The sequence below is a fragment of the Lonchura striata genome, chromosome 1 (genome assembly GCF_046129695.1).
Source record: "Lonchura striata isolate bLonStr1 chromosome 1, bLonStr1.mat, whole genome shotgun sequence".
Classification (NCBI taxonomy): Eukaryota; Metazoa; Chordata; class Aves; order Passeriformes; family Estrildidae; genus Lonchura; species Lonchura striata.
The window spans coordinates 43609968-43621214 of NC_134603.1; the positions used below are offsets into that span (position 1 = coordinate 43609968).

The window sequence follows — 11247 nt, forward strand, 5'->3', positions numbered from 1 at the left end:
AGGAGACCAGTGAACATTGAGTACTTTCAAGTCCCGAAGAAAATCACAAAATAATTGTCTTATTGTCCGTACTCAGATCCTGAGGTACATTCTAGTTACCTGATTAGAATGGATAGTGTCTTCTCAGTATTAAGGGGAACATTGTCATGCCAAGATTGCTGTATTATAGTTTAATCTGAATCATATTTTACAGCAGTTTAAAAGCCATCACTTGACAGCATGCCTTTGCATGCTGTAACAGCATGCCTTTACACACTGTATCATTGAAAACTTAAAAAATCCAAAAAGCTTAAAATATTTGTGACAGAAGCTACTGAGTGAATGTTCACATCCAAGCAGAAGAGTGAAGTATGCTGATGTTTTCATTTTTGCTCCTTATAGTGACACTGTGTGGATGAAACCAGGAGTACACATACAGAATATTGTCAGTGAAACCCTAGTTAAGAGAATAATGCATGCAACTTGTGTCTACCTCTGTTTATTAAACCTGAACCAAAAGGAAAAAAAAAAAAAGGGCAAAACCTGCTGAGAGCAGTTTGCTAATGGGTTCACCAGAGGAGGTGCACAAGGACAGACGAGTGGATGTGAAAACACTGACAACAGGCACACTCTGGTTTTGTGCCTTGTGGCTGCTGGACAGAGGAGGGTTGAAAAATGTGTACCTACTGATGCAGGCTCTCTCATATCTAGTAGGAGGTGACCTCTGCATCATTTCCTACTTTTGGGGCAACTGCAGGCTGTGTTGCCTCAGGCCCATCACATGTTCTCAGAAAGCTTATACACACTTGATTGCCTGTAACACCTATAGCCTCTGTCAAATTAGAGTGAAGTCAGTCAACAGGGTTTTTTTTAAGAGACAACAGTAGGCAGACATGGGTACATGTACAGTGTAATCAAATTAGCTTCATTTCCATAGAATATCAGGCTAAAAACATAGATGCACAATTTGCTGCCCAACCATGTGGAGCAAAATATGCCATCAGCTTCTATCTGCCCACTGACAGATTAATTAAATGGTCTTTTTTAATTCATCAGTTGATCTGGAGACATTTGCCAGTATTCCTGTCCTCCTATTTCCACTTTTTTTTTTCATAAGTCTTCCCTGTAGTGGAACTCCTCAGCCACATTCAGAAAGGGGTTCTGTCCCACACCATCCAAGTTTCCCATGTGCAGGCAGGGTGAAAGCAAAGAAGTGAAGAGGAGGTGTTCCGTGACCCTGGCTGGTGAGAAGCCCTGTCAGGTGTGCACCAAATCCAAAAGTAAGGTCAGAAACTGGCAGTGATGCATCAAATCTGTTCCGTGGATGCCCAGCAAGTGCTGCTGTTTCCATGGCTGTATTCCTTGGTAGCTGCCTGGCTTCTCTTCCAGCTTATAAACTGCCAGCCAGTCTCAGGCACTTTTAACTAAGAGGGAAATTTCTCCAAAATGTTAAAGGATGCTGCAAATTTTGCGAAAATAGGTAGCTGTGCAAAAGAGCAAGATCTTATTCCTGCCTTCACTGAAGGAAATGCTCCTGAACATGCCTGGCTAGATGTCAGGTTAGGGACAGGGCACACCAGGCTTTGTTAGCTCACCTGGCCATGGGATGGCTCTCGGGAAGGCGGAGAAGGAGTTGGACTTGCCCAAGCTGTTCACTGAGGATGCTGTGCTCTGTGTGTACCACTGCTCATCCATGTGCTCTGCAGTCATCTGCAGGTTCAAGTCCTTGATGGTGCAGCTGACCATCAAGGCCCCAAGATTTAGTGCATGATTCAGGAGTGAAATATACAGCTACTCCCAGATTCGAAGTAAGGCATCTGGGGAGGAACCAGAGTGCATTGAATCAGCCACAGAGCAGGGTTTGGCAAGCTACAGCCACACTCCAGAGTGCCTGCTTTGCACTGGCTGTCAGACCTAACTTTGCTGTGCCTGGCCTGCCTGCTCATTTCTGGGCTCCCATGTCATTCTGGTTTCACTCAGGAGATTTTATGTTGGGCACTGATGACTCTTGTCATTCAATATTTTGTTCAGCTCTTCCTAGCCCAGCTGTGCTCTTTTGCAATTTTCTTTCTCATGTTATTGCAGCTTGAAATTAAAGATCTCTACTCTAGTAATCCTTCCTGTTGCTGAATGATCCAAGGAGCTCTCCCTGGAGTGGATCACACCAACCAAGGTCTCTCAAATTCATCTGCTGCTCAATTTTTACTTCAGCAACAAACACTCAGCATTGATTTTGGAGGCACAATGAAGACAAACTAATATTTGCCCAGCAGTCCTGGCCAGAAAACTTAATTGTTTTCCTACACACTTGAGTTGCATGTAAAAGCAGACAGGTGGCTAAAACTTTTCTCAGGGTTAGTCAGATGGAGACAGACCTCATTTGAGTTAAAGGGTGGAAATGTAGTGTTGTGGCTAGCATAAGGAAAGTTGTTCTATTTGCAGTACTGCAGAAGGAAGAAAAAATGATAATTGAAGAAAAATTTTGATGATGTGGTTCTCTTAGTAAATTGGGAACAATGACCCTTGAAGGACCATAAAGAAAGTGAATGTCAAGATAATTTATTATTGTTACATTATCTACCTCATTTTTCACTTTGTCTTACTGAGTTGTTATATCCCTTACAAGGTAATGCCCCATACATTAATGAGCACCTTTTTATCGTTCACGAGTGTGAAAAAGAAACAAACAGATTGGAAAAGGGGTATTTTCTGTCAGTTTTATGTGTGCCTAATTGTTTTGACACAAAAAATGAAGTATTTTTTGATGTTGAGTATTGTGCATTTGATTAGCAAAGCAGCCACAGTCTCTAGGATAGCTGTAAGCATGTGAAGCTTCCTGGAAGCTACTTCTCCCTGATGTAGCATTTGAAGGAGCAAATCTCTTAGTTCAGGAAGTCAGCTGGAGACGGGAAAGAAACGTTTGACGTGGCTAATTGGTTTTTTGTTGGCTTGTTTGTTCTGCCCTGCCCTGTCCTCCAGGAGAGCCAGTTTCTACGCCTGCCGCCTTGACAAGAACTTGTATGTTATTGGTGGAAGAAACGAAACTGGCTACTTGTCCAGCGTTGAGTGCTACAACCTGGAGACAAACGAGTGGCGTTACGTGTCTTCGCTACCACAACCCCTGGCAGCCCATGCAGGAGCCGTTCACAATGGCAAGATATATATTTCAGGCCAGTGTCTTGAATAATTCCTGCTGTATGACAAGAAAACCAACCCAAAACCACCATAAAAAATAAATAAACTGCAGAACCCCAAAACCAGAGAGCTAAATTCCTGCTGCAGTGCAATGTCTTTATTTATATGAATGAACTGATGTGTATTTACTTTGCAGGAGGTGTTCACAATGGAGAATATGTTCCCTGGCTGTATTGCTATGACCCTGTGATGGACGTCTGGGCCCGAAAACAGGACATGAACACAAAACGAGCAATCCACACTCTGGCTGTAATGAATGATCGACTGTATGCAATTGGAGGAAACCATTTGAAAGGTCACATTTTTAATAGTGAAAAAGTATCTCAGTGTCCCACATCTCTGATAAAGAATATTTTTGTTAAACAGTCACTGTTAAATACATTGAAAGCCATGCAATACAATTTAACAGGACACTTGAGCCAGCAATTTTACAAACATTTTATGCAAATTATTTTAAAATTATAACAGTACATTAAATATATGAGTAATGAATGCTTTAGATAATAAAAATGGGAGCTTCCATTACTCAAAAGCATGGACAATTTGTCATTACCAAGAATTCAATGAAACAAACAGATTATTCTTTGACCCTAAAGCACCAGCAATATTTTCCTCTGTAAATCATTTTCCAAAATGTGCAGTTAAAGAAAGCTTTATTCAGAGCAACACACAAAAACAAGCTCCTGATTTAATGAAGAGAAAAAAAGAAGCAAACTTCCACCCATTAAATAGTAGAACTAAGCTCTTTAAATCCCTTTTTAGTATTAAATGCAGCTTGTTTATTATAATTCTTTTTAGAGGTCTCTTGTTTTCATCATTTGAAAAGGTCTCATATTAAAATAACTATTGCTTAGGCATCTGGTACTTTTATCTTAATACCTGTATGTCATTGCTGTTAAAGATGCTTCTTAATCCAGCCACTTAGACAAAAAGCACACCTCTTGCTCATTTCTCCCATGATGATATTTGATCATTTATATGCACTTTTTTCTTCTTTCTCCTTTAATGTTTAAAACTAAAAAGAATAAAATACTTCTAACAACAAAAGATAAAATCACACTATAGAAGAAAAAGTTAAAAAATGTGTTAACTGCCAGTAAGACCAGGTCATGTCTGACTCCAGTCCCCATGTCCTCATGACACGGTAAAGCCACATGCTGCTTTTGGAGACCTGAGTGTCTGTGGAGCATGCAAGGGACAAAGTCCCAAATGTGAATTTTCCCTGATAAATAGCACTGGTGCATAAACCCCTGCAGGCAGGTTCAGTGCTGCTGTGCCTCCACACCCCACACCAGCTGGGATGGATGTTTATGGACTGGACCTTACAAGGTGAAGAGAGCAAAAGCTGCTTGCACGTGAACAACTGCCAGGTTTCAGTGCTTTGGCTTTTCCTCCTACAAAAGTAAAACCTGTCACAGCTCTCCTCAAGCTAAAGCACATGCTTTGATTTGCAGGGGCTTGAATTGCTTCTATTCTGCCACCTTCTTTTTTATTTTTTCCACACAGTTTCACCTACTTCTAATAAGCATTTTTGCCTCTACAACTCTTGTCCTGTGTGCCTTTGTTATGCTTGAAGCGTTGTGAGGGTTATTTAACATCCAAGCTTCTGGAAAGGTGTGGCTGTCTGGTAAAAGGACTTTTTGGAAAAAAATGGTTTCTGCTATACAGAGAAACAAAAAGAAGAACTGCAGGTATAGGGAGGAGGGAGGGGACTGAAGTGTGGATGAAATGTTACAAATTCTCCACCAGCAGGGAATAGCAGGGCTCCATGGCAAAGCCCTCCTTTGTGAAGCTGAACTGTATAGTAGTGTTAGCTGTGCATTTACCACATCACAGCTGGTCATGTGCATACTGCAGTTTGTTACAGAGCTTTTGACAGGTTCTGGGTACACAGCAGTGGCCTTTTTATGACACCTTGAAAACATTAAAGTAGCAAATAATTATATCATCATTAATTATTTCATATTATTTCATACTCATTCCAGACATAAATAATATTCAAGCAAGCAGCTCCCTTGTGAAATGCCAATATCACCAAATACCCTTTTTACAGAAAATCTTACTTCTCTTTGCTGTCGTATCTTGAAGAGAAAACAGAAGGGTTAAGAAAAGCACTTCAGCATATTAGGAAAGCCATACTTTAACTGCAGTGCTCTGATAAAGAAGGTAGTTTGAAATAGGGAATTGCCTAAATATTAGAGCAGGAACCAGAACTCCTGTGTTCAATGTCTGTGTTCGGCTCACTTAATTCATACTAACTGATACAGCTTGAGAATCTTGAGCTGAGACCCCTCTGCCCTTTGGTGATCGAACAGCAGCAGTCGCTTGGAGCATTTTTTGGCCTACAAGGGAAAGATGGGGCCACCATTTTTGTGGTTACATTTTTTTGTTGCCTTAAAGACTTTACCCCAGCTGTGTGCTTTAGAATATACCTTAAATCAGCTGGAAAATTGAAACTGGTCCTGCACATCATGACCATCATGCTAAGCATTTCGTCCCACTAGAAACAAGTGGCTTCAGTTGTCTAAGCTCTCCCTGGACTTGTTAGACATTGATTTCTGAGCAAAATTCAATCTGTTAAATTTTGAATAGATTGTATCTGATGAATTTTCAGAAGGACTGCCAGGACAATCTTTTCCTACATGTTCAAACTTGTATTACCACTGATAGACAAGGAAAAATTTTGAGTCTGCTTGTGTCCCTAATAAGTTATTACTGAGTGTTTCCTGATGTGGTCAGGTTTTATATAGACTTGTGATTTGTAGAAGATTGTAGAACTAATGGTAAAAACCTTCAACAGATTTATTTGAACTGAAATAATAAAGCATTGATGTTACAGAATTTGGCTTAAATGTATATGAAAATATTTTCTAAAAACTATTTAAGGATTATAATTGTAATAATATAATTGTAACTATAATTTAATAAATGTAACAGTAAAATAAGTAATAAACCAGAATGTCATAACACATATTCTCTTTTCTTAATGCCCTCATCCAGGTTTCTCCCATCTCGACGTAATGCTTGTGGAATGCTACGATCCAAAAGGTGACCAGTGGAATATCCTCCAGACTCCTATTCTGGAGGGTCGCAGTGGCCCTGGCTGTGCAGTCCTTGATGACAGTATTTACCTTGTAGGAGGCTACAGCTGGAGTATGGTGTGTACCTGCTTTCTACAATCACCTTTCTATTCCTTCTGTGTTCTTGTGGTCAGTCCATAGAGCATGCAGATGGGATGGAGAGGGGAGGCGAATTAGCTCTACTGGGGCAGGTTCAGATTGGTTTTTAGCTTATAGAGAACATGGAGTGTTTTTTTACCTTTGTGCTTCTCTATTTAGATAAGTTATTATTACACTCTATTCACCTATATGGAGTAATTTAAAAACCAGAAGGAATTTTGAAAAAGTGATTGATGGGATTATATGCTTACAGCTCTGTTTATGAGGTGCTTGTAAAGGAGACTGATTTTCAGAGGCTGGGTGCTCACAAAACCAAAACTTCTTGTAGAGCTTCTAAGTTAGAGTGACCCTGAGTCACTTTCAAACATTGTTAGAGCTGATGTGTGACTTGGATTTTACCAAAGCCACATTTAATACGACATTTTGTTCTCTGACCAGGGAGCCTACAAATCTTCAACTATATGCTACAGTCCTGAGAAAGGGACTTGGACAGAACTGGAAGGTGACGTTGCGGAGCCCCTAGCAGGACCTGCGTGTTCGACTGTGGTATTGCCGGCCTGTGTTCCGTACAACAAGTGATGGGCCAGGAGCACTGACATGAACACTGAGTGCATTTGGGAAAATAATGACGGGTGACGTAAATATTTTATTAGAACAGAATTCCTGTTAAAACAAAGCTACCATAATTGACCCCTCATTCCATGTTTATGCTTTTGGAGCAAACTAAAAGATAAGAGAAACCAAGCATTGTCCCATCTCAGATAGGTGCCGGTGTCTTATGAAGCAAGAAGCTAAAATACACCGAACATTACATGCTGACAGACTGCCATTTCAGACTGATTTAAACTTTTCCTGCTGCAGAGATACTCCTCACATCAAATTTAACTTAAAAAAAAATGATGGCTAACTGTTCAAATAGAGCCTGAAGAGACAAGATCAGTATTGTGCATTGTATCTACCTGCATGTAATCTGTGTTGAAGTCATGAGGATGTTGTTTTCATGAATGTTTCAGAATTCAGATAGTGAAAAGCTCACACTGCATTGCAGAATTGTCTCCTCCTCTGTAATCCTAACCTACAACTACTTCATATGCTCTGCAAGCAACACAGCATCAGAAGATTATAAAAGGTAAAGAAACATTCAGTTTTTGCACAGCTTGGCAACTAATACACTCTGCCTTCAAAGTCCCCATGTGCAAGTGCAGCAGAAAGCAGACTACAATGAAAGCTATGCTTTACAGAGCACTTCTTGCAATAGCAGCTTAGGGATTAGGATCAAATTCTTCTAATCACACTTGTGTAAAGTCAGAACCATTTCACTGAAATCACGTGGAATGACTGGTTCTACATTAGTATAACAGAATTTGGATCCTACAGCTTAAAATCTGGCTTTGTAAAGTAAGTTATTTCTATGACCACTTAACAAAGCACAGAAGCCTTACTTCCTTTTCACTAACCTGTTAGATATCAGCATCTGTGCAAGTTCTTTCCAAAGACAAGAAAACTGCATTTAATCATAAATTTATTGCTTTGGACTCTGAAATGCTTATGCACATTTTTAGAGAGACACTAGTAAGTAGTTAAAGTAGTCCTGTGTGGTTGATCTTAAGGTGCACTCTGAGAGAGTTTTACTGTTGATCCAAAGTAATATAAGGCTAGACTTTCCACTGCCTTATAGCCTGTGTAATTATTTACACATTGCAAAGTGAGTTCAGAATGCTCCCACAGGGGATCAGTAGCATTTAGGACTTGCTTCATGAAGTCATAGCTGCTTGCACAAATCAGACTGTCTATGTGTTAAGCTTATGTCTTTCTGTCCTGGCTTTGCAAAAGCGGTGACAAAATCTGAGCCTGATTCTTCACCACCTTGCAGCTAACAGACAAAATCATCTGCACCTCATTAAAGTGTGTGCATAATTCTCCCACTGTGGTTTACTAGTGCTGCATCCATTACTCTCAGGACCATCCTCTTTACTACTGTAAACTGACATTGCGCCATCGAAGCCAATGGATATACTTTATGTCAGCTAAATATCTGGCCTTTAATTTGCCTAGTTGTAGCTGGCTGCACCAGATAAAAGGCAAAGGACACTCTGCTCCTGCATTTTCAGCCCTGCACATATCTTTCATGACAGGACCTAATGCTAGTGCGCTAAGCAAGGAGCAGGCAGCTACTGGAGGTTGGTTTCAGCTGCAGAGGCAATAAATGGGAAAAAGACTTCATTTGCTTTGCAAAATAGAAAAAGGGTGAATGTACACAGAAATTACACTATATATTGATGCTTGAGAGCAAATATCACGGTTTCTCTCTGACATCAGTCCAATTTTATTGCAACTCCCTTGCTTGCATCAGAATTACACAACTTGTAAAATTGGTGTAATGCAGTAAAGACTGGTACCACACAAATGCAATAATCCAATTGATAAGGTAGCTGCATTCCCATAAAAAATGTTTAAACAAAATAATTATCTGAAGATGCTAATATTTGAATGTGCCCTTGGGGAGTTTTCCAGTGAGCATCACTAAGGAACTCATAAAGGTGGAGTGTATATCCTGAAATCTCAATCCATTTCTCCTATATAGTGCAATCTTAGTTGGTTTTGTATTTATTTATATTGTTCAGATCCAAGGGATCCCTTGTAAAATATATTTGGTGCAATCATGACTTTTTTTTCCTTTCCTGTTGAAAGTATATAAATATAAATATATATAAAAAAGGAAACTGTTAAGATAATAAATGAGGAAACCTTGTATGACATTTAAAAGGTCTGCCACTGAACATTGACTGTCACCTGTCTCTACTAAAATGTACCATTTTTAAAGGATACTTCTTGTCCTTTTAAATGGTTCCTTTTTTTACCAAAATAATTTAAAAATTTATGAGGACTGTATCTCAATCTTTCTATCTGTCAGGAAGGCATGACCAAGGAAACAATACTAACTAAATAAGTCACACAAAGAATGTAAATTTTGTACAGTACTAGACTGTGTAAATGAAGCTTGCTTGTAGGGGGGAAACTTTAAATAAAACTTTATGTACTAATTCAACTGTCTGCCATATTCCTACTTATAAAGTGTATGTATAAATAATATCTACATTAAATTCTTTGGAACTTTTTTTATCATGTAGATGTGTGAACTTCGTTTATTTTCTGGTGTTACATAACAGCCTCATTGTTTTCCAAGTGTCATTACTGAGTGCTTGTCAGTGCAGTGACCGCAGTAAAACGTGGGTCTGTAGTGAGCTGGTCTTCCCCAGAGCACAGTGCCTGGCCTGGGAAAGCAGCACCTTTTTCCATCAGGGAAAGCTCCACCACTGTGCCTGGTCTCACTAGAGAAGCCACTACGTGCCTGTGAAATGCCTCCACCTTGTGCTGCTCCCTCTGTTCCTCTGTCCCACAGTAAGTGAAAAGGACCCTGCTTTGTTAAGCCCAGTCTTGCTTAGGGGAATTTAGTGCTTGTTGTGGCAACTTCATACTTCTTCAAAATGTTCCTCCCGTGGCAACTGACCCTTCTAACTATAGGTATTTCAGTTCTTGGAGGGAAAATGCTGGCATGGGCGTGCTGTAGAGGAGTTGGGACAAGAATTATTGCCAGGCTGAGAAGGTAAAAGCAGGAGGTTCTACCAGGAAGCAGAAGCATCATCGATGGCAGTTACTTTTCATGCATTGTTTATTCGTGCCTACAAACCTTTGTCAGGGACCAGAATCTGCCTGTGCAAACCAGGGGGGTGCACTGAGCAAAGTGGCTGTATTTAAAGCTGGTGTAGGCTGTACTGGATAGCACTAAGGTAGCACAATGAATAGAATTGTTTCATTAATGAGTTTATTGCAGCAGAAGAAGGAAAGGAGATTTATGCATTTTTTTTAAGTAATGTGGAAGAAGGATGAAGAGGAAAAACTGGAAGCAATGAGCAGAGATATGATTTGGAAAGGAAGGGAACAAAGAAAATGAAAGGAAATAATCAAAAATGGGACTATGAGAGGAGAAGCTTGGAAGTTTTTGAGGATCAGGAGCACAGAAAAAATCAGGATTAATGAGGAAAGCAAAGATGGTTTTTGAGAAGCACATATCAGAGCAAGGCTGGAAAAAAATTAGAGGAAAGGCAATACAAAGGGCAGAAGAGAAACATAATAAAATTCAATAGAAGACAACATGAGATAAACATGAAACTAACTAAAAAAAGCCCTTAGGTGATGGTATTCAGCTAATCATTTTCAGTGGCCTAGCTAATGTGCAGAAGGATTTAGGTGTTGCAGTGTTAAAGCTTTAATGCACAGACTTCAGCACAACAAAACCTATCAAAGAGATGCCCAGTGACACCTCTCTGCCCGGCCTGGGCTGTGGCAAACACCCAACCACAGCCAGCACCTGTGACAAGGGGAATTGATGCTGGTGGTGGGAAGCACAAGAAGAGCAGACGAGCCACAATTCCTGGTCCCAGCTGCATTGGAGGGAAGAGCCCATTCAATTTCTGATTCTCGGATGAGAGTCATCTTTGGGAGATGGACACATGGACTGTTCCATAGTTCTCTTTCTCTGCTGTCCTTCCTGCCTAACCTTAATCTTCTCCATTTCATCCTCAGCATGACAAACTTGCCTAGGTACTTTTGCAGAGTGGGACCTGGAAAACAACAGACTGGTGACTGAAGGTATTTTCCTGATCTTGAGCTATGGTCCCATCCACTGGCCAAGAAGTGTGAGAAGATTGATTTGCTGGTGACTTGCTGGCTGTACCCATGCCTTTAAGAATGACAAAGAGGGCATTTGAAAAATATGCTTTTCAATAATTACAGTGCTATCTTTGAAGATACTCTGCATCCACCTCCCAAAAGCTGGCATTGCTTTCCCTCATGTGTTTGTCCCCCTTTCTGCTTTTAATTCAATTATTTC

At 40.2% G+C, this 11247-nt stretch overlaps 1 protein-coding gene across 1 annotated transcript in view; it reads left to right on the forward strand.

Annotated features, from left to right (window-relative positions):
• The window catches only part of KLHL14 (kelch like family member 14), a 59033-nt gene extending 50032 nt beyond the window's left edge, over positions 1-9001 (forward strand). The window contains exons 6-9 of the mRNA XM_021525724.3: positions 2959-3149; positions 3311-3469; positions 6175-6332; positions 6792-9001. Coding sequence (XP_021381399.1) covers positions 2959-3149; positions 3311-3469; positions 6175-6332; positions 6792-6932 — 649 coding nt within the window. The 3' untranslated portion in view covers positions 6933-9001. The remainder of the gene's footprint in view (positions 1-2958; positions 3150-3310; positions 3470-6174; positions 6333-6791) is intronic.
• The last annotated feature ends 2246 nt before the right edge of the window (positions 9002-11247 follow it).